A 24,880-nucleotide genomic window follows, 5' to 3' on the forward strand; every position below is an offset into this window, starting at 1 on the left:
TATTCTCATGTAAACAATACATACAAGTACAGAACAGTATTTTCTGAGGAAACACTCATACTTATTTTTTTTAACCCCATTCCCGATAACCCGGCATTTTCACAAACTCGGCCACCCTTTGGTCCACATTAGGCCGAGTTTGAGGCTCTACTGTATTTAATTTTTAACATTTAAATCTTGAATATTGTTGTACGATTTTGTAAACACATTATTTAATAGTATTATATCATATTTCAAAAATTTTCTGGTCTGTCCCAGACTCTCTTTCCCTGGGGTACTCCATAACCCTGACCCATGTAAGGCCAACCCACAAATTGCTAGAGCCATCCCTATTATAGTTGGTCTAGCTACATCCTCACAAACAGACTGCAGCATCTCTAATGTTATTTTAGTACATTCGTTGCTTATTCTTTGTTTCATATCTTGAATTGTGGTTGGTCATTGATACAAAATCCTTACGAAACCTCAGTATTTGGATTTTTACTGCGCCATTATCTTTCAAAACACACAAAATCATATGCTCATAACTTTAATACAAGAAGGAATATATTGCTTAACTTATGATTTCTTTTGACTGTATACAAAAACTTGCATTTATAGTCTTTTGTGAAATAATATACAACAGTTTTCTACTAAAATATTTAATAATTCATAAATGTGAGTTGTTAGTACATTCTTAAATTAGAAAAATATTTTGTACACATTCATTTTCAGAATATAAATAATATGTAAAGACATACACACACACAGACAGATAAATGTATTATGTATGTATGTATATATTATTCACACAAAACTACATTTTACTTTTTATAATATGGACAAATTTTTTATTAACAGATTTCTTTCTTCATCACAGAACTGTTGAACTAATTTCAAACATTCTGATGTAAATGATGATGACTTTTTGTCATTAAAATTATAAGAATGTTCCTTTAATTTAGTTTTTAAAATTTGTTTTGAAATTCTTTTGTACATGTTTTCATCTTTGGGATTATAAAAGTTATTGAAATATATATCTTCTAAATTCTTCCTGAAAAATATTCAGTATTTATTATAAAATTAGTATATTTAGTCAGTCTTTCATTTTTTAAAGAGCAAAACTTCAAAATAAATAAATATATACAAGTCGACCCCCTTATAACACTGTTGATAATTCCGTTTTATATGAATTCCATGTTGTACGAGTCACTTAGATTTTACAAATACGTATGCCGGGCTGTGAATGGCTCATGTATTTGTAAAATCTAAGTGACTTGTACAACATGGAATTCATATAAAACAGAATTATCAACAGTGTTATAGGGTCGACTGTATATACACAGATCATCCAAAAAGTTACTATGCAGTGGAAAAGGTTTAAGTAAAGTTTTAATCAAAGTAAAGTTTTATGTACAATATTGTGGCTTCTCTCACAGCAAATGTTGAAGATGTCCCCCAGGGGCCCCAATATCCAGGAGAGTGAAATCTGGGACCTAGAAGGCCAGATTTCACGCAAAATGCAGCAAGGAAGTATTCCTAAAATCAGAACATCTGTGAGTAAGCTATAATGCCATGTACAACAAAGTGGAAATACAGGACATACAACTTATGGGTCTCATATGCAATGCTGTGTGTATAACTTTAACATCATTACAAATTTCTCCCTGCACAGTAACTTTTCGAACACAATATATATAGATATATATGTATAAGAATTAGATAACAATGACCTCTGAATTATCAGATTAATGCGGAATAACAGTAATGTTAATTAATTAAACTATGTAATTTGGCATATAAATAGGCAGTCCACCAGCTTATACCATTATAGTCCATTAATAAATAATCTGATAGTTTAGATCTTTCATTGTTTGAATGTACTGGACCATAGTTTATATTTGCATAAAAGTTAGATATTTTTTCATCTAAAATTAGCCTAAACAAACTATACTGCCAAATTTTAATGAGGCTATAATATGGTTACTTCATTACAAAGATATTACACAACTTGAACTAGAGGTAAACCTTTAATAATAATAAGTAAAGTATATCATCTTGGTAGAAAGATTAATCCAGAAGAGGACTTAACTCCTAATAATCATACAGATTTGTCAATGGGTAGTGTAATTGGCACTGCCAATTACACTATCCATACCTCTGTTTAATCTTTACCTCCACAGTGAGTTTATATATGTATGTATGTACATATGTGTGTTTGTGTGCGTTGACTGATAGCCACAAGCAAATAATCATTCCCAGTTGGCATGGTTACCTGTACAGTTATATCTTCTAAATGAATTTGTCTGGAAGCAAAGCTTAGGCAGAGGTCAGAGTAATGTAATTAGCAATGCATCTGTATGATAAGCAAGAGTTGTAAGTTCAAATCATGCTATGAACCAATTTTTTCTTTCAAGATATTCTAAATAACCTTATTTTTCATTCTTAAATGTCTATCTCCAGTGGCATGCTGTCCTTGGAAGTGGTGGAAGCACCGCTTCCCTTGTATTTTCTAAAATATAAATACATATTGTGCAATTATTTTCATATTTTAACATACTTTGAATTAATTAAAATTAATATTTTATTAAAACCGCATTATGTATCTTATTACAAATTTATATACAACATGTGAGAAAAATAATAAGATTGCATTGTATATTTGAATATCAAAATGGAAGCACTGTATTCCCAATGGAAGTGCTGTATTGTTGAATACGGAACAACTTCCACGGCAAAAATATCTGAATGGCGTAAAGCAGCCAGATTATACGCATTTGCGCTTGTGCTTTACAGAGCACCAACCTCATGCAGTTTAGCTGATGGATGCTACACACCAAAATAGCATTTAACGCTTCCAATGATTCTGCCCAGGACTGGTTCTGGGCTGTTAGCCGCCTGCCTGCTAGATATTTGGCCGTCCTTGCCCGATTATGTGAATCACGAGTAGATTTATAACTTAACCCAACCAATAGGAATTTACTGGTATGTTTTTATGATAGTTCTGTATAGTTGACAGAAGTTAAAAAAAATCCATTAAGATATTTGATATATTTATTCTGCTTTCAATCTGCTCTCCCATCTTGTATTACTTACAGATTTCAATGTTAAACTAGTGATATTACGATTTAGTATGTCCCATCTATAAGGGGAGGCAGAAAAAAATGTGTACAATTCTTGTACAATGTTAAAAAATTAACTGTTACTTTGGCATCATCATTTACAACTAAATTTAACGAATGAGACACACAAGATAAAAAAAGCCATAGAATTTATTTTCCTTAAATTTACGATTTATGTATCTGTTATCATAAAAATTTGTCTTTCCACTTCTTTCCAAAAACTACATATTCAAGTACAAAGTAACCAGTTTCAACTTATTTCTACTTAAGAAGTAGTTAAATAATTAAGAGATTAGTGAATTAGGGACATAAATAAAACCCTGTTGAAGAAACAAAAGCTTAACTGAACAATCTCTAGCTGAGCACAGTGAGGACTGATTTCTTCATAATATTAAATGTAATAAAGACAGAAATTTTTTCAGTTCAATGAGCATGACTGAAAAGTTGTAAATTTTGGAAATTTCCATGGACATCTGGTCCTGAAATGAATTAGTTAGTAAACAAATGATGGACAATCTATTAAGTTTTACATATTTAGATTTTTACAGCTATGAGAAATGTTTAAAATTTACAACAACCCTATCGCATCCTTTGAGGTATACTAGTGATGTGACAAAAGAGACATTTGACATTGACCAGTATCAGCACCCTTGGGATTTGGAGGCCCGCATGCATGTATGCACTGCACACCTACCAGGACCATCTCTGATTCTATCCATTCGCCACTCGCTATTTGACTAAATGGATTATTTTAAGATTTAAAAAGTAAAGAATATTTAAGTTATTTTTATGTACATTTCTTTACAAAGCTATATTTAATTATAATTTTTTTAAAAGAATATACACATTTTATTTCACCAAGATTTTATAATTTTATTTTTAATTTTAGCCCTTATTCATGGCTAGCAATTCAGAATGTAATTGTGATATTAAAAATACATTTAGAGAAGTCTACAGTTTTTATTGGCTTATTGAACAAACAAATTCAAATGGATCCTAGACCATCCCTGACATGCAATGAACTGATTGCCCCTGGAAGTCGGCTTCTTACAGGAACACGGCTTCCCTATCATTAAATGTTACGGCATGCCACTGCCTATCGCTAGTTCAAATGACAATACTTTTATAATTGATTGGCCATATTCTAGCCTGATTAAAACGTGACATTATTGTTTGTTCATTGATATAAATTAAATTATACATTTTTATTATCATCAATTATTCTATGAATAGAATTATTTATGAATCTGTTATTTAATCACTTCATGTATATATTTTTAACTCGTCACTACTCTTCACTTAACTTTTTTTTTAACTATCACTTCATAAATTTTCTTCATGTACTTATAAACTTTATATTTCTGCCCTGTTGGCACTAAGAGAGTTTTTTTCTTTTAGGACAACTAGGACAAACCATCCCAAGAAAATTTCTAGAGTTTTTTTGACCACTTGGATTCAATCCCAGGTCCCATTGAGTGGTAGGCTGACATCTCAACTGCCTTGGCCAATCAGCTGACAATCACTTCATATTATAATTGTCTTGCAATTATATTAGTGTAATTGACAAAATCTAAGCATGAAAAATATCTTCCATATTAAACTATTACCTGGAATAATTTGATGAAGAGAGTACTTTTAAACAGATATCCAAATTCCATGTGAAGCCTTCTCTGTGACATCCTAATTTTCTAAATATACATACATATTTATTTTATTTAATAATCTCTAAAGCCATAATAATACATTGTTAAAATTTAGCATAATCAATTATCAATAGCTTATTTTTATAACTAAATGAAATTACAATTTATATACAATGGTACTTCATACTTTGAACAAATAACTTTGAATGCTTGAGTTTGAAATGCAAAATTTGACAAAAATCTGCCTTGGAGTTCAAACTGTTTGTACACATTCATTTTCAGAATATAATGAATGAATTTCATTTTCAGAATGAAAAAAATATGCTTTGAGCACATTTTTCAGAATACTGAAAAATATGTGCTCAAAGCATAAATGCAATCTGTCGTGCGTCCAAGTCATCTCTTGTTCTCGTGTTATGCTTGTATGTTTTTGAAAAAATCTGCACAAGTTTGCGTAATGCAGTTTCTATCTTGGAAATAAGAAAACTATGACCCAAATAGTTATTTGAAATGCTATTCATTATCTTTTATTTTTGTAATTCTTCAAGTCCATGTCATCAAACACATCAATTTAACTTTGGATGTAAAGTGTAAGTTTCTATATAAGACTTTGATTCATATGTTTTTCAACAATAAGTGATCAATCAGCTGCTTGGTATTTTTTGCCTTTCACCCTTCATAAATGGCTGCCTTAAGAATTGCACAAAATCCTTGATTAGACTAATTTCTGGCATCTTTACAGGATTGTCCTCCTTATCAACAAAGTGATGCTTTCTTGTCACATGTAATTCTAGTATGATTTTGGTGTAATGGGATCTTGCTTGGTCTGGCCAGAAGACATTCTGCTAGAGAATAGTTTTTTTTTTAATGTAAGGAATAAAGTGACATATATATTCATTTCAATATCACTGAGCATCAATTGCCAAACTTGATCTTCTGATCAGGGCTTCACTTAATCCTTTCAGTCCTATTGAAATACAAACCAAAACCTGCCCTCAAATTTTTTCCTCAGAAAACTTTACATCAGCAAAGGTAGAGGAGCTATTGCTGGCATAAAATCCACTATTACAACTGAGCATTGAGTGCAAAAGCATTAATGTGTAAAAGTTGTACACTCTTAGGTGTAAAACATCATCTTTCATCACTTTTTAGAAAGAAGCAAAAAATTAAATACAGAAAGATTCTGTAATATTCTACAGAATTCCAGACACTTTCAAATTATAGCATGTGCAGCATAAATAAAAATTATTTGATTGTTAGCTAGAGCCTGAGATATTTTGTGCAGATTTTTTCAAGACACCTATTGCTCCTTATTTTTGGTTATTTAAGTAACTTAGGAAACATTACCACCAATATATCTGCAAATACATAATACTGAATGTTTCAAAATAAAAGTGTTTTTTGGTTTTTTTGTTATTTTGCCAGAAATTATATTATCAAACTTTGATTCCAGCAATTTGGTTTCTAACTTAATTATTTTCTGTACCAATAACTAACTTATTGAAACAGAAAAGAGATTAACTTGTTAAATAATATTTATGTAATTTCTGAATTTATGTAAAAGAAGAAAGAAAGAAGATTATGAAATGATAATTATTTATTTTATGTAAAAGATGTAAAGATCATCTTTTACATAAATTTACATTATATGAAATTTAACTAAATACGTTACCTTATAAGATTGTAATGCTGTAAAAAATTAATTTTCTCTTCTATATTAGTATCATTTGCTACAGAATGAAATGCTAACAATATTTCATCTGAAATATAATAAATAACAATAAAAATTTATGATAGTTTTGTATATTTTAAAAAATTGTGTAATAATTATTAAAAAATATAGTTAAAGTTGATATACACTAGATCACAAAAGTATCTGGACACCTATAAAATGGAAGAGTTTTTACTTATCATTCATTTCTTACATGAAATAGGAAAAAAAAGTAATGACAGATGTAAAATCTTTAGACTTTTTTACATTATAAAAAAGTATTTACATGTATACAAAAACATTCATCAAAAAGAGAAATATACTTTGATTTAAAACTGTGAAAATTTTCATATCAAAAAAAGTATCTGGACAGAAGAAATAAATATTGATAAAATAAAATATTTTATACTTTTAAGAATGAATTGGGCCTCCTTTTACCCTGATAACAACTAGGCAGTGATTCATCCAAATTTTTATAATAGTTTTGTCTACTAAATTCAAAACTCTAATAACGATGTTTTAAGATGAGTTTAGTTTGTTATTGATTCTGTTCTGATTGTTTGTTCAATGTGATCTTATTAATGCTCAATTGGGTTGAGGTCATGCAACTGTGGAAACCAAATCAAGGAAGCACTTTTATACAGTGTACATCAAAAAACTGACTGCTTTTCAGTGTGATTTGGATTATTGTCATGCTGGAAAACAAACCCTTACCCTAACTTTAATTTTCTTACCCCCATATTCATCAACACAAGTTAGAGTTAAAGTTAAAGTTAGAGTTAGGATTGAATCTCGTGTTATTACTGAATTGGTATTCACCAACTCCGAATCTTAAGTCAAACACTAATAACTCTAACTCTAGAAAATTTGTGAGTAGACGATAAACTCCAATTTGATGTATGCGAAAAGCAATCTATTTCAGGGGGAATGGTGACGTTCGATGACAATGACAATGACTACAAAACTGAGATGCTAGAAAATCTGAAATATCTAGATTATATAGATCGCATTGAATGAACAAGTCAGAGGATTATTTCTCCAAGAAGAAATGACTTTAAATAATTGGATGATTACGACTTTGTATGTCAATATCATTTGGCAAAAGAAAGTGTAAGAAACATATTAGAATAAATTGGTAGTAATTTAGTTTCACATCAACAAAACATTATGGTTGTCACTGATAGAACAACTGTTATTGGCTCTTTGTTTTTATTCCACAGGAACATTTCAGTTGGTCGTAGGTAGGGATTGCAATCCAGCAGTGTTTTTAATCCAGCTGGATTTTTGCTGGACCAACATCATTCCAGCTGGAATGATGCACGGATGTTTTTTGGTGCAATAAAGTGTTATCTATCTATCCAGAAATTTATGGGAATTTTTTAAAGAAATAAAACATTTTTTTAAATACTTAAGAAACTTTTATTATTTAGACTGGTCACTATAAATCAGTAAAACTTCTTATACATTTAGGTAGTAAACTTAACTTTGGTTTGGTTTAACACTTGAGATAGAAATAATTAACTTTAAATGTTTAGTTAGATTATAATTATAATGTAATCTTTAAGTTAAATAATAGCAAAAGTAATTCTACTAATTAATTTATATTAATATATTATATTATAATAATGTAAGGACAGATAATCAGTGGCTAAGTGGCTATTAGTCTTATCAGCTTTCTTATATAGGCTCTACATATCAGTCTTTAGTTATTTATAAGTAATTTAATTATTAGTGTTAGTAAAGTAGTGTGTAAGTAATTAGTTCTAGTCTAATAGTTAGTTATTATTATCACAATCATGAATCACATACATTCATATCATCATATATCTGATATTCATGAATTTAATAAACTATTTAACTAGATAGTCTCAGTTTCTCACTAATTTTAATAATAAAATTGCCTAGCCTAGCCAAAATAAAAGTTAAAAACTCTTACTTAATAGAATTAGAGTAGAAGTTATAAAATATTAGTCTTGTCTTGAATAAAGTATTTTAAAGGATTAAATAACATTAAATCAACCACTTCTGTTATTTTTTTGACTTTTCTAAAAGTAGGATCTCAAGAAACATGGTATTGATGTTGTCTCCCAACCTACTTCTTAATAAACTGCATATATATCCCGCTGCCTCTACCTTTAGGTAGAGACAGCAGGAATAGAAGGCCTTTTCTGTCTCTATGCTAGTTGGTTTCAGTGTCATCAAATAATGATAAATCAAAGATAAGTTTTCACCTCTGACTCCCTCACTTTCATAAACAACCATTTCCTTTTTTAATCACTTATCATAATCCTTCTCAGTACTAGTTTCTTTCCGTTTCACAAAGTTTTCTTTCTCGTGCTTTAGTTGGATCTCTAATTCTTGTTCCAATGTGAAATTCAGGGAATCCAGGTTATCTGGATCATCATTTTCCACTTCCGTAATATTCTTTGCCATTGCTGCTGATTCCACTAAATATGTATTTACATGATTCAGCATATTTTTCATCTCCTGGCACATTACATTTTTTTTGGCATGTGAAAGATAAAGCTTTCTAACTTTTTTGTCATACTTCTTTGGGTTCTGTATGTAAATCAGCATCCCCGTGACCTCGGTAAGATGCCGTTCTCTGATTCTTTTGTGGAGTTCCTCGGAAAGGTTGGCACTCAAGATTGTGTCCTGGCTTTTTAGTTTGTCTAAGACAAATTTAAGGGTTGTGTCAGCAGTTATCAAATTTGACTCTTCTGTAGAGAGCTTCTATGGCCAGTTTAAACTGTGATCGTTCCATCACATGATTCATTGATGTCACAACTGACCGTAAATTAGAATTATGCACCAGGACTAGGATAGGAGTTACTTATTTTATTTAGCACAAAGACACTTTATTTAGTGAGAGCGGAAAGTCAACTGGCAATTAGATCAGCAGAGGTAAAAGAGCAGGCGATGCGGTGTAGAGAGGGGGTGTATCATTTGCTGCACTGAATGGCAACGTTGCTCTCGCAATACTGCACATAGCAAAGCGGCAAGGCCGACAATGTAGACTTTTGTGCCATAATTTAGAAAGTTAATTGAGTATTTGCGGATCCGCAAATACTTAACAGGCCAAAAAATGTGCTGGATCCAGCAATTGCAATCCCTAGTTGTAGGCAATTTAAATGATTAAGTCAATCATCTGCTTGAAGTGTGATTAACAGAGTGAGTTTTTACATTGCTCAAATCTCAGCAGATTATATTCAATAGCCTAAAACAGAATCTGAAAGAAAGTAAGTAGACCTAATATCCCATTATCTTTCGATATTATACTAATTGAATAATTTTATCTTGTTTTTTTTTTACAAGTTTTTATATTAGAATCATTAATTCAGATAAGATATAGTCTTTATTCATTTAATTTATATGTATTAATATTTCATTATGTAATGTATTAATACACATTACTTTTCAAAATATAAACTGTAATAAAATATAAAAATAATAGATCAAGTATATACAGTGGTGCCTTGTATAACGTACTTAATCTGTTCCAGGTGCATGTCCGTTAAAAGTCCGTAAATAGATATCTACGGCAGTTGTTGTTGAGTTTCAGACCTGTGAATGTTGAGCACTTCAAACTGGTAACTTCAAAAAAAAAAATTCAAGCAAAAAAAGTCTAGCACTTATTGCATCTATCAATATAAATCAAAAGAGTATGACAATAAACTTATAATTGTATCGTNTGTGGTGTTAAAGTGAATAGAATTTTATGTAACTTTTTATTTTTGCACATTTATCGTAACCTTCATTACTCTTTACGCCAGTGTTTTTCAACCAGTGGGTCGCGACCCCTAGGTGGGTCGCAAAGCCATATATGGGGGTCGCGGGTAAAAGAAAAAGACAAGTGTTTTTAGGTCTTACACTACAATAAAAAACTACAATTTCAGTGAGAAGGCTGTGCCTGTTTATTTTACAGTACAATTAGTTTTTTGATAGATATTTAAATCTCAACAGAAAGAAAATTAAATACTGTAAAAGAAAATCACTGACATAGTTTTAATATGGCCGTGGGGGTCGCCAGAATTTTTTAACTTGTAAAGGGGTCGCGTATTCAAGAAGGTTGAAAAACACTGCTTTACGCTAATTAATATAAACATTCTAAATCTTACATTAATTAACTTTTATTAAATAAGAGTCATGTTATAATTAAAATTTACGTAATCTTTTACGTACCTTTTTCATTATTGAGCATTTATTTTCTTTTCCAGCACGAAAAAAATGACGGATGGACATTTGCAAAATATATAGAGAAAGACATCCGAACACTTTGTTGTTTTCTGCAATGAATATAAACATATCAGTAAACTAGCATATGAGAACAACAAAGATTTAAGATTATTACATTATTTCGTACTTTTAACTCTTCTATTATATTATATCATAGTATTTGATTTATAATGTTCTACATCTACATCTATTGTTCTATTATCATGGTTCTACATCTGAAATTAGTACAGTAGACCCCCTATAAGACGGGTTCCTATAATTACGATTCCTATAAGTCGGCGAAAAAATTGCGATGGTATCCGTAAAAAACGATAAAAACTCCTATAATTACGTAAAACGTCATCGGGTAGCCGAACTTCTTTCCGCCGTCCAGCACCACGTTACGGAGAGATTACTATCGTCTGTACAGTATTATATATAAATTATATATAAATTAGGTACTGTAAATATAATTATATATTAAAACACCTTTAGTTCTTCGCCCGAGCTAACTCGGTCATGTTACATAGCCTTACATAAAACTAGGTCCTTTCGGCCTCCCAAAAAAATGTTTGTTTTCTTTTGAATTTTTGGAATGTTTTTTACGTCTCCAAATTTTTTCAAAAATTTTTACCCTCGCAAAAAATTTTATCGCGATTTTAATTAGCCTTTGATAAGGCTCGATTGAGGATTAATTGTTTTTTAATGGGAGTTTTTTTATCAAATTTATTTCATGGTTCCTAAGTTGTAGCGCACGGATTTTCCTTCGGTAAAGTTATTTAAAGCTGTTTTTTGATGTCAAAAACCACCTTCAATAGTTTTTTAATTTTTTTAATTAATAGATTTTATTATATACACGTTTAATTAAGTCGGAGGGTTCGGAAATCTCAATTAAAACTTGAATTTTTTAAAAATATACGGCTAGCTAGAACTCACCCTACTTTAAACCCTCGTCCTCCTGAGACTTCTATGAGAATGTCCTGGGAAATCCGATTCCAGCTGTGTTCAAGATCATCCAGCTGTGTAAACAATGACTCATCGGTGTCAAATTTAGCAGAAAGGCGAAATAAAGTTTGAAGCTTTTTCTTCAAAATTCGTTTTTTTCAGTTTTAAGTATTTTTTATGTTTAATTACATTAATATCAAAAATTGCTGGGAACTTAAGGTGTTAATGCCCAAAAGATGAAGAGTTTAAAAACAAATTCACTTTTTAAACATGGCTTTACATGCTATCTTGTGTGCATGAGATCTCATAGAGAAACTTCACATAGTTTCACCATTCATTTTTGCTGAAAGGGAAAATGGTAGTGGCACATCACTTTCTCTTTCAGTAATTTTAAGTTTATGAGAACAGATTTTGTACTAATTTTGAGATGCTCTACAACTTTGTAATTTAAACTGTGCTGCTATCATAGGAACCAAGATAGGATTTGGTCACACGAGAACAAGATCAGGGATGCATGGTGGCTATGCCATTGAATAGTTCACAATCTTGTGCACTAGTATTTAGCTATATGTAAGTTGGCAGAAACAAAATATAGCTTGATGCAATGTTTTTGTCTACATACTGCATATCAAATTACTATTAACTACTTTATTCAATTAAATATCTTTTTTTATGAAATCTGCTGCTTTAATTCAAATGGGGGAAAACAATTTGTAAAAAGTTTGAAAGTAAAAGAAATAATTTATTCCAACTTTTTATTTTTGACATTCAGTTATATTTTTTAATAATTATGTTTAACATTTAAATGATTTGACTCTTAGAACCAAAAATATATACATACCTGGACATTTGGTGAATGATTTAACAAATCTAAAAATGGAGCTAATGCCAAATCATTGTGACTTCTAAGCGAATCATTATTTGTCTTTACAGATTTCATATAAATACATCTTGTGTTCACAGACAACCAAGACCACTGAAAGATTTCATAAGTCAGCAAGCCAAAAAATTCCTTAAAATGATTTTCAATAGCATCCAACAGTTTTTTTATTCTCTTAAAAGTCTTTTTCAACAAAACATTTTGTTGTTTGACCACTTCAGCAACAATTTTTGGAATGCAGTTCAAAATTTCCAATGGAAAAGCTGCAGGTAATACATATTCTTTTGGCAAACTTTTTATGTAAGGATACCAATATGACGACGATCCTTTAAGTTTCTCACACATCAAGAAGACAGAAATCATTTCCATAGTTGATAAACTTTGATGATATCTAAATACATTAGAAATATTTAAGATTATGAAACACACATACATATGTATATATATGTATAAATTATATTATTACAGAAAACTTCTTACTTAGATAAAATAATATGCAAGTAAGAACTCATCACTGTTCCATAAGTAATAAGTGAATTATAAGGTACAGATATTAAAACATCACCGGCATTAATAGCCTCATAAGATTTTAATCCTCTCCCAGTATCTGAAAATTGTAAAAAGTCATATTAAGTATAATGATTTAAGTTTTTATAATTTCTATATTCTTAATATTCACACATTATCAATCTTATATATTACAAAATGAAAAATAAATTACAAAGTATAGTATTTTTAATCAAAGATATATAATGCACCAATATTAACTACAAATCTTAAAAAATAATGAAAACTTTAAATAAGAATTTTTTTCTATCAATTACATAATTACTAAGCAGATCAAAATTTATTTTGTATGAAAATGAGTCACAATATTTATTGTTTTTTCCTTTCCTACAATGCTAATAACATAAGGAAAATGACTAACATAATTATTATAATAAGTTCTCTAAACAGATGGTGGATATAACAAGATTTCACTTTGAAGATGGTTAATATGATATTAGAATGGGATCCTGTGCAAACCTCCTCCAATCTTGTTCAAACTTCATGGTAAGATAGCTTATGATCAATATTGAAATCAGTATGAGCTTATGATTAATATTCTTAGTTTTGATATCTTAGTTTGATATCTTAAATATCTTAGCTTTGAACTAAGATATGCAGAATATTAGATCTGAATGTTTTGTGCTTTCAGAGATAGAGGCTTTGATCACTCCACTCTTCTACACATGCATGTTGAACAAATAATCTACTTTCTCTTCCTATTGTATAACTTATAGTCAGTGAAACAGATGTACATTTTCAAATTTGATGACTTGGAACATTCTGCTTTGAATTCATCTATGCAAATCATATTTCTCAGTCCAGAAATTGGGAGTAAAAATTGATTTTGCATAACTGGATTCATAATTTAGTAACCTACAACTTCTAAAGTAAGCATGTTTGTCCTGTGTTGGTTTGCCAGTTAATCATTCATAAGGATGTCATCACACATACAGTAAGAATTCTTGATCTTCCCAATTTACAGAGATATGATTAAGTAAAAATACCCTGTGGATAATTTATCTTAAAGGATCTTAAAAGCAAATATTTCCAAGCATGTCATCTTAGATATTTTTTTTTTGGTACTATTAGAAAGTGTATCTTTTATTCTATCAGAAACCATGTTTCAAATTCACTTAAGATTCACTTATACTTTGATTGGCAATTCCTGTATTTTGTGCAACTTTTAGTTCATTTTACTTAAAGTTATAGCTAGTACAGTAGAGCATCGAAAACTCGGCCTAATGTGGACCGAAGGGTGGCCAAGTTTGTGAAAATGCCGAGTTATCGGGAATGGGGTTAAAAAAGGATAAGTATGCGTGTTTCCTCAGAAAATACTGTACTGTACTGTACTTGTATGTATTGTTTGCTTGAGAATACAACAGAGAATAAATACCCTTAAACAAAGGAAAAGTATGTCCTTTATGAAGGCATAGAGCCTTTACTACATGAAAATGAAAATTAATAAATACAATGTGTACAGTAATTTACCTGATAAGACAGACCTCAGAAAAATACTTTATGAGGCATAAAGCTGTCTATAATGAAAATTAATTAACTAAGGATTTTTTTTTGCCCTGCCAAGATGTGGCCGAGTTATCCGGAGTGCCAGATTATCGAGTGCCGAGTTTTCGAGGCTCTACTGTATTAAATATAAGATGCATCAGTGGTATCAAGTGTAAATGCCAATCCCTATTTAATATATACTAAATTCAAGTTTCTAGCATCCTGAATTGCTTTACAAAGAGGTAAAGTATTTAGTGATCAAAGATACACTGTTAGATAAGAGTTTAATCTAGTGCCTGAAAATCTGAACTACTTTGATAACACTGAAGGTTGGTTATCCAAAAGCAATGGAAGTCTTATGTTGCATATTTGAACATCAAACCATATGTTAGACCTAAGACACTAGCATCCAATAAATTTACACATGATATGACTTTAAATATGTAACAAGTCTTCTGTTACAATTGGATACTGAACCTTCAATATTATCAAAATTAAGACGGCTGATCAATCTGGTGTTGACTTGCTGCAACAACCTTTTGCTTATCTTTTTTGAATAATAATTATTTTTTGTACTTTTACCAGACAGGTATAAATTTATTATTATTACTCTTTGTTGTTGTTGGTTGGTGAAAAAAAATGTACTTAAAAACAGCATTTATCTTTATGACTATGGCATCAGGTCACCAGTCTGATCAGTGGTTTTTGTTTATTTAATTACAGTAATACTCAGTTTTCATTGACTTTGGTTATCATCAATTTTTTTTTTTGTGAAAAATTGTCTTGGTTTTTGTCGGTTGCCTCAGATTTTGTTGGCGTGCCCACATGACCTTGCTGCTAATTGCGCAAAAACATAGGGCAACCCACATGTTTTCTTGTTCAGTGTGGCATTTTTTCTCATTGTGTGAGCATTACCCCGTGCTTCTAGCATAATAATTTCATTGCTTTCCTTTCCTTTTAGCTCCAGCAAGGGACCAAAGACAGTTACCAGCTTCCCTTCAAATGCCATGGTAAATGCTGTTAAAATACTCATTTATTCTTTACATTCGTTTTTTATATTCATTTTATATTAATTTATTATTTTTAATATTAAACACAATATTTACTCTCTATAAAATGTGTTTTTGGTATGTATTTTGGAGTGTCTAAAACGAATTAATTAGATTTACATTGAGTCATATGGAGATAATTGCCTCAGTTTGTCAGTTTCGGATTTCGCCTATTGTTTTCAGATGGATTATTGACGAAAACCGAGGTATCACTGTATTGAATATTATATAGTGGGGATGCTTATGATGTCACATGACTCCACATTCATACACAGAGACTGTGCAAAAAAGCATGCACCATTTTGGTTGCTTGTTGATTTGGTTGTCAAGCTTGATCCTTTCCTATAAGCAAAATTAAATCTTTACCAATGGCTCTTGGTAAAATATCACGGTGGATAAATCCACTTGTTAAATAGTTATAAGCTTCAAGTGATTTGTATTCCTTCATCTGATCTAGCATGATAGCATTAGTTGTAAAACCAAATAATTTAAGATGCCCTCATGTTCTATAGTGAGTCATGTGGTTAAACCATTGGATGAAAAATCCATTGGTTGCATTTCATATGAATCCCATCTAATAAAAGAAATTCTCTCTATATTTTTTCAAATTGGCTGCATAGCTAGGCAAGATTCCTTTCTTCCATATTAACATAGTAGAGTAAACGAATAAGATAAAGTGAAATCAGCAACCAATATGGTGGATGGTTATTTTAATAAATGGACCTATGATGTTATATCATGTGAATGCATCCTCTCTATATTATATATCTAATTATTTGAATTTTGTGTGTTAATTTAATATAATTCTATTTTGATGCGTTTCTATTCTATTATTTTGTACTCTATATAAAGGATAGAAACCTTGTACTAATTTAAATAAAAATAAATACAGTTATGTGATCTCAGTTGATCTGGAAAAGTTTTGGAACTAAACATGCCAACAAGTCTGTAATAGATAACTTAGTTTTAGTTTTTGGGTAAAAATGAAAGTGTTTTCTTAGCTATCAATAGTATGGTTTTAATTACTTGTGAAAGTGGATAAACTTGTAAGGATACAAATGTAGCTCCGAATGAAACAGTTGGGACCTTATCGGAGTTATAGACCATGCATAGGAGTAAAAAACTCAAAAGAACCAATTGTCTAACGTGTGACCCTTTGTAAGATATAGCCCCCCTAAATCAGCCTATCTGGAATTTTGAAGACCCTCAAAAAATGGGATAAAATTTAAAAATGAAAAAACACTCCCACTCAATAAACCTTTATCTCTGGTAAAGCTTAAATTTCAGAAACAAATGATTTCAGCCTCACCCAAGATCTGCTTCAGGTTATTTAAAACAGGATTCCAAACTTAGAATGACTATCCACCTATGCCGCCGATCAGAGGTTCACGCAGATCTATCCAATGCCAGACTGATAAAAAGAGCCTTCCACATTGACCAGATTAGGACCCTTGAGGCCCTTGAAATATACAGGGCCAGCCTGAAGGGGAATTGTATAAACTCTAAAGACAGCAATGAGCTATCATACACCTGGCACTATATATGCAAAGAGCAAGAATTTGCTGATGCTCCATAGCATGCACATATGTTCCAATTTTATTTTGAAACTAAACATTTGAAGATGTTCCAAGGAAAGTCATTCTAAGTTTGGAATCTTGTTTTCAATTAACCTGAAGCAGACCTTGGGTGAGGCCAAAAACGTTTGTTCTCGAAATTTAAGCATTACCAGAGATAAAGGTTGAGTGGGAGAGTTTATTAACATTGATAATCAGATTAGAAGATATTGATTTAAAAATTTTTCTAAAGCTATTTCTAAAACCAATGCTAAAAAACAAACTGTTTTCCACTTTATTAGAGATGGATAAAACACAAGAAACACCCCGTACCAAGTACTTCTGGGTGAAATTGGAGTTACACTGCATGCTCCATCAAGCATATCATGTGTTTAACAAGCCAGGAGTAAAATTTCATATTTTTCAAAGGGTCACAATTAGACCATCAATTCCTTTTATGTGTTTACTCCTATGGCCATGGCCTGCAGTTCTGATAGTCTCAACTACCTCATTCAGAGACTTCTGTATCCCTGTAAGAGTATTATGAAATATCTTACCATTGAATAAGGCTGGTTTTACTTTCTTCATTTGAAATTTTTTATTTCTCATCCAAATATATAATTCTTCAATGGAATCGTCAAAAAAGGGCGTTTTGTTTCGTTTCTTCTTACGGATCCTAAATGTTCTGCCGAGTTTTCTCATATCAAAAGCATGTAATGTTCACATTAAAAGAAAAAAAAATCACTTCATATATAAGAGACAATCAAAGTGGAGTTTTACGCACCGCACATATAATTGATACATTTCTGAAACTTAAATTTTGATAGTAGTTATGAAGATCGATAAAATTTCTGTGGATTTAGCAATTATAATTACGTCCTTAATACAGTATTAAAATCAAAACATGCATCTACACAATTTAAAACTGACAAATTATTCGTTAAATAGGGATCGTCGAGTGCGAAATCCAATAGTTTGTTATCCCGAAAACATAGTTATGACGTTTCGGAAATCCACGTGTTCTCTTCAGTAGGCCGCCATCTTATTTCTAAGAATTATTGACTAAACACCACCTATCGGGATATTAGCCAGAGCCTTGAGCTGCCAATAGCTCTAATTACAGTTTCTTTCCCGCGATCCCGTTTTCCCGGGATTCTCGCCGTTCATTCCCTACGAGAAAAATCCCGGGAAATCTCGCATTTTAATAATAATTTACCCGCCTATTGTTTTCAGATGGATTATTGACGAAAACCGAGGTATCACTGTATTGAATATTATATAGTGGGGATGCTTATGATGTCACATGACTCCACATTCATACACAGAGACTGTGCAAAAAAGCATGCACCATTTTGGTTGCTTGTTGATTTGGTTGTCAAGCTTGATCCTTTCCTATAAGCAAAATTAAATCTTTACCAATGGCTCTTGGTAAAATATCATGGTGGATAAATCCACTTGTTAAATAGTTATAAGCTTCAAGTGATTTGTATTCCTTCATCTGATCTAGCATGATAGCATTAGTTGTAAAACCAAATAATTTAAGATGCCCTCATGTTCTATAGTGAGTCATGTGGTTAAACCATTGGATGAAAAATCCATTGGTTGCATTTCATATGAATCCCATCTAATAAAAGAAATTCTCTCTATATTTTTTCAAATTGGCTGCATAGCTAGGCAAGATTCCTTTCTTCCATATTAACATAGTAGAGTAAACGAATAAGATAAAGTGAAATCAGCAACCAATATGGTGGATGGTTATTTTAATAAATGGACCTATGATGTTATATCATGTGAATGCATCCTCTCTATATCATATATCTAATTATTTGAATTTTGTGTGTTAATTTAATATAATTCTATTTTGATGTGTTTCTATTCTATTATTTTGTACTCTATATAAAGGATAGAAACCTTGTACTAANTCCCAATGAAACGCTTTATTTTACTTTCATCTTATAATGTAGGAGAACATAAATTAATTGAGCCTGACGTGTCCGTATGGGTGAGATTGGCCCTACACTTTTAGTTACTTACTGGAAAATAAATTAAATTATTCAAATTGATGATATTCCTGTATGATCTTTTTTATTCATATAAAATTTTATTTTACTATCTGATCCCGGAATTTCCCGTAATCCCGCTGGAGGCAAATTTCCCGGGAAATGAGAAACCCTAGAGCAGGGGTGGCCAACCTTTTTAGCAGGCGGGCCAAATTTCAGAAATAATATTTCCTGCCGGGCCACGCACCTAATTTTTTTTTGTTAATTTAAGTAAACAAGCAAGCGTGCTACAGCTTCAACCACATCGTTGCTTTCCAGTAGGTGAGATCGTGGTCAAACACTTGCCTGGTTTAATGTAAATAAACACAAAAAAATAGGTATATATATTTTTTTAAGAAAATTAAACATAATTGAGAATCACTTATTCAATAACCGAGAAACATATTTATTAGACAATTAAAAAATNAGAGGAAACCCTTCGGATTTTTCTCCTATGTGTTATGTAAATATTTTCCACCAGGGTGGCGCGCGAGTAACTTGCAATTCGAACTGTTCTAAAAGTCTTTCACTTCAACCTCAGCAGTCGTTTGTCACTAACTTCAGCATAGTGAGACACTTGTCGACCAGTATCGAATCTTGTACCCATTTATAAGCAATTTCGACTGGAATGACGGAATAGGATTCTTTTTCCTTTACTTGAGAAGGAACACGTCTCTTTCTCGGATTAAAATCAATTTCCATCTTCCGCTTCATCTTGCTCGTTTATCGTGAGACAATTTTCGCTTTTTTGATCAGTACGAAATCGGCCTTCTACTGGTTTAGCACAGGGCGCGTTTATCGCTGGTGTTTCACAACTCTAAACCGTTTATTTACAAAACGGCTTCTCGAATTTTAAAACGTTTATTTCAAATCCGTCTGGTAAGTTTTCCTCCTACGAATTTCTTAAAAGTGCATCGTTTCTTCCATAAATCGTTTTAGAATAGAGAGGTTGCGGCCATGATCGATGTTCCAAACGCCACTGTCAAACTTCTAGGCTTACAGGAAGGCGGTGCTAAACGTCCAAAGTACAAGTTTTCGCGTTGAAAATGTCGGCCGCAACCTCTCTAATACCTTCCGAAGTTACATTTCGTCGTTATCTCGAGTATTAGCATTCAAATTTCTATTAATGTTTAGAAATTAGTTTTCATACTTCGATCCATACTTTTTTATTTATAAAAAATTTCCTGTATTCGTGAACACTGATGTCGCTTGCGTTGCTTTCTTCTTTGCTCTTATTATATTTGCATGCTGACGAAATGTCTGGTGTCAATGGCTTAGAGTAGGAATCTGGTTCGGATATCAAAATAAAGCTCTTGCGTTGTAGGTGAGTCCACTGCTATCATAAATAGAAAATTCACAACCGTTCGGGCGTGATAGAGCGGCAAATGTACAATGTTGAGTCTATGGGGAAAGACATTTCGGGCGTTCGCGCTTTGTGTAGCAATTTAGTTTTTTTAAGCGAAAGGCTCTATTTAAGCGAAATCTTCTGTTTTTTTTTGTTAATTACAGGCTCATTTAAAGACCTTCTGCATTATTTTTAGTATTAACTCAAAGCAAATAAAAAAATTATAAAGTTTATGAAAAGTAGTATCGTACGAGTGAAACGATTGTACTAAATACGGTTCGAATAATCGATTAATCAATTTTACATATTCGTAAGCAAAGAGTATCCTCAAAGGAAAGGTCGATTCTGCTCATGTTAAATTGTATTCCTGTAGTTGGTAAGGGCGTGTGAAGACATCAAATTTTTATTCGTATTTAGCCTTCGTTTTGTAATATTTTAAATATATTTTATTTTATTTTTTATTTTTATGGAGATTATTTATAGAAAATTATTTTTTAAAAACATTTAAAAATTTTCCAAATTAATTTTAAGAAATGTATTAAAATCGTTAGATGGCGTTAGTCTATATCACACGTGGAAGACATGATTGTTTATTAATCTGTTACTTTGTATATTCGCTCTTAGATTATTATTAACATTTAATTATTATAATACAGTTTTTATATTTAAAAACCTACAAATAAAAAATGTGAAATAATGTGTTTTAGACATAAAATGTTGATCAAATTGTTTCAAGTTGCAAACTTGAAATATTGCAGAAATTTGGCAACGGCTTGTGTCCCTGCTAAAAAACAGATTTTGGTTAATGTCCAGAGTCGTGGACTGTCATGGCTGCTCTTCCTGTTTTAGCCTCGAAACCGGACGGCTTTGGAGACGACGTGTCACGTGACGACGAGAGCGAACGGCGGCGGCTGCTGCGTCGCGATAAACGGAGATAACCAACGCGCGGGTTAACGTCCATATACGTAAACTCATTGCGACTCATGTCTGATTTCGCAAAAAGAAAAGGAAACACTGGGGACGCACGTTCTAACCTAACCTAACCTATTCTAATAAATTATCATAATTATTACTAATTATATTATTAGAATAGGTTAGGTTAGGTTGGAACGTGCCTCCCCACTGTTTCCTTTTGTTTGCTGGAATCAGCGGTGAGCCGCCATGACAGCCGCCGGCGTTCGCTCGCGTCGTCACGTGACACGTCGTCTCCAAAGCGGTCCGGTTTCGAGGCTAAAACAGGAAGAGCCGCCATGACAGTCTACGACTCTGGACATTAACAACAGCAGCTATAACTAAAGGTAAACTTTGTATAGTATAAGATACTTTTAGGTTATTCCTACAATTATAAATATGTAGGTATTGAGGTAGAAATGTAGCTCAGAATGAGGCAATTGCCACCTTATCAGAGCTGTGGACTTTGCCCGTAAGAGTAAATAAGTCAAAGGAACAGTTGGTCTATGTCGGACCCTTTGCAAGATATAGACCCCGAAATCAACATATCTGGAATTTTGAAGACTCAAAAATGGAAAATTTAAAAGTAGAAAAACCTGGAACTATTTCTCAAGACAAAATTAAAAATCAACTGTTTTTCAGTTTACTCGAGACAGCTAAAAATACATAATACCTTTCCTTACGTCAACACCCCTATACCTAAACACGCGTTCGGCAACCCCTGGTGTTTTTCTCAGCAGTTTGCTTGCCTGATGATATCCGTTTAACGCGGGGCGAACACATTCGCACTTCGTGTTTAATTTTCTCGCTGGCATCTTAGGTGTTTGTAGTGTTCATTTTTATCTAATAATAACCAGTTCATATCAATGCCCGCAACAATTTGAGCAGTGCGCGGCCGCGCAGCTTAGAGGGAACTTTGGTGATAAGTCCTTATTATCTACCTCACATTAGTAGATTTTTAATTAATTCTTATCTTTGTTATGAAATACACTGTCGTTTGCATTATTGAAAATTAAATTAGGGGGTTGGAAAGGGATTACATTGTTGTGGACCAGAAAAATTGGTTGCGAAGAGCAAGAAGTGTATGTGTGTGTGTAACAAAAAATAAAACGACGCGCGTGCTAGGGACAAGAACACAGTCCGGTGCATCGTTCATATTTATATTATTTGTATTTTTGGTGGTTTTTTTGTGGGTCGAAGGGGTTCTTCCAACTGGACAGTGGGCCCCGGGGCCGCCGATAAAGCGAAAATTCCAATGGGGATCTAGAGGGCGGCTCAAAGCCCGGAGAGCGGCCCAGCTACAAAAGGGGCCTGCAGGGCGGAACCGGAATCTGTCTTACTAGTAGCCCGGGCCGCCCCATAGTAGGCGTTCTTGCAGCAGCGGTGTCATTCCGTGGTATAAATAATAAATTCATATCAATGGGAAAGTTTTACACCTTCCCGTGGGAGAATTCCCCCTCGGAGAATTTATTTCCTTCCTCGTGGGGAGGGAGCTAGGTTTACCCCCTCCCCCCGCGAGAAGGGCGTTCTAACAATAGCGGTGTCATTCCTTGATATAAATAATAAATAAATTTATATCAAAAATAAACTCCTATTACAAATTAAAATAATTTATTGTTAATTTACATAATAGCTAGGGGCGCCCCTAGTGGCCATTCTAGGCATACCGTTATAGATATAAACCATTGATCGCATGTTCGTATACTATTAGATGTTTAGACTTTAGAGTATTGTTAGGTAGTACAAAAGATATCACATATATTTTTAAATGTTTTTTTAGCTATGACAGAAAAGAATTTCAAATAACAATGGAGTCCGAGTGGAAGTTACTCGCGCGCCGCCCTGGTGGAAAATATTTACATAACACAGGATTGCATCTTCTCAAATAGTGAACAAATGAATGTCTCACCTTTTTCCACTTTAAGAATTACATTTTGTTTATCACTATAGATAAATAAATAAGAAAATTGAATATTTGTTACATATAAAGCTAATTGGATTTTGTGTATAATAAATGCTATTTTCTTTTAAATAAAGTTTAGAATTTTTAAACTCTAAATATTTTACAAATACCTTATTTGTCTTGAAATCGACAAAATTTTAAAAAATTTTTACACGTGTAAGGGCATTTAATTTCGAGTAAGCTTATTTTATCTCCATTTTTGCATATACCATTAGGGCTTGCACAAATCCAGGGAGCTTCATTACAAATGACAACTCCTGCATCAATTATTCTACTATTTTTCTAAGTGAAAATTGAAGGTTTTGCATTTTTTTCCAATTTAATTCCATAATCAGTTGCAATTGTTTCCTTGAATGTATTATTTAAAAATCTAAAAGCCAATTTTTCAAGATTGCTTTTTCTTGTTTTTATAGAATGAGCACTAGAGTTGCTTAATCTGTATCGCTTGTAAATGAACCAGTCTGGACATCTGCTTCGTTTTCTTGCGAGATAGGCTATTTGAGTAAGTTTTGAAAGTGTGATAGTCACATTAGCATTATGAAATGATAAAACTAAAAAAAAAAAAAAACTTAATCCATTTAATTAAAAATGTTATGTCTGTAGGTAGTTTTTCAACAATTTTATAACAATTATTCATACGTTTACTTTCAAATAACGACGTAATTAAAGCTTTAAAATATAATTCCTCACATGAACTGTGTTGGTTAAATCGGATAGCACCACTTGACATTGTGAATCTTCATCGATTTCAGCTCTCAACATTGAATAAAGAGCACAATTAATGTGTTTTACTTTTTTGATATAAGAAAAATGTTGGTGCATTTGATGATAACGATACTGTTATTTTTATCCTTTTTGGAATTACACAATTACTAAGGAGACATCCATCTAATGTGTATATCTTATGTTGTAGAATTCCCCATTGTTGTTTTTCACTGGTAACACTTTCGTTTTTATAATTATTTAATACAAAAATCGTTGCAATGTTTACACTGACCATAGATACATCCCTTGCACTTACACGTTGCTATAACTATTTTTCTATCTGCTGATAACTGAAAATTAATTTGTATTAAAAATAATTCTCAAAACATGTATGAAATATTTTTATTAAAGAAAAATTCAACAGTATACAGCTTAATAAAAGTAGCGATATACAACTTTGTTATGCAAATCATCCTGTTTGTTTATTGCAGAGAGGTTATGCAGACATCTAAAATTATTAAAAAATGCAAATTAGCAATTTAAATGTAAAAAATGTCGTATAATGATTTCTCATTCATTTTCATTTAGAGTAAGCAAATAGCTGTAACTGTACTTCCTCCATCGTTTTTAATTTCTTTAATTGCAGTTACATGCTTAGCCTTTGCAAGTAAATTCTTTTCTTCCATCTCGAAGGTGTAAAAAATTTGTCAGTATGGACTGGTCGAAAA

The 24,880-nt window shown here is 31.9% G+C and overlaps 1 protein-coding gene and 1 pseudogene across 1 annotated transcript; both read right to left on the reverse strand.

Annotated features, from left to right (window-relative positions):
* Positions 1-779: 779 nt before the first annotated feature.
* LOC111638548 (SET domain-containing protein 4-like) lies at positions 780-18,200 on the reverse strand. The gene is made up of 6 exons (XM_023384309.1): positions 17,707-18,200; positions 12,976-13,102; positions 12,457-12,886; positions 6,417-6,508; positions 4,709-4,789; positions 780-1,033 (listed from the first exon to the last, which is right to left on the reverse strand). The coding sequence occupies exons 1-6, from the start codon at positions 17,849-17,851 to the stop codon at positions 811-813; spliced, it is 1,098 nt and encodes a 365-aa protein (XP_023240077.1). The 5' UTR covers positions 17,852-18,200; the 3' UTR covers positions 780-810.
* Positions 18,201-23,433: 5,233 nt separating this feature from the next.
* On the reverse strand, positions 23,434-24,177 carry LOC111638633 (annotated as a pseudogene).
* Positions 24,178-24,880: the final 703 nt, after the last annotated feature.

The sequence above is a fragment of the Centruroides sculpturatus genome, unplaced genomic scaffold, assembly GCF_000671375.1.
Source record: "Centruroides sculpturatus isolate CEXI.00-Female unplaced genomic scaffold, Cexi_2.0 scaffold100, whole genome shotgun sequence".
NCBI classification, from domain to species: Eukaryota; Metazoa; Arthropoda; class Arachnida; order Scorpiones; family Buthidae; genus Centruroides; species Centruroides sculpturatus.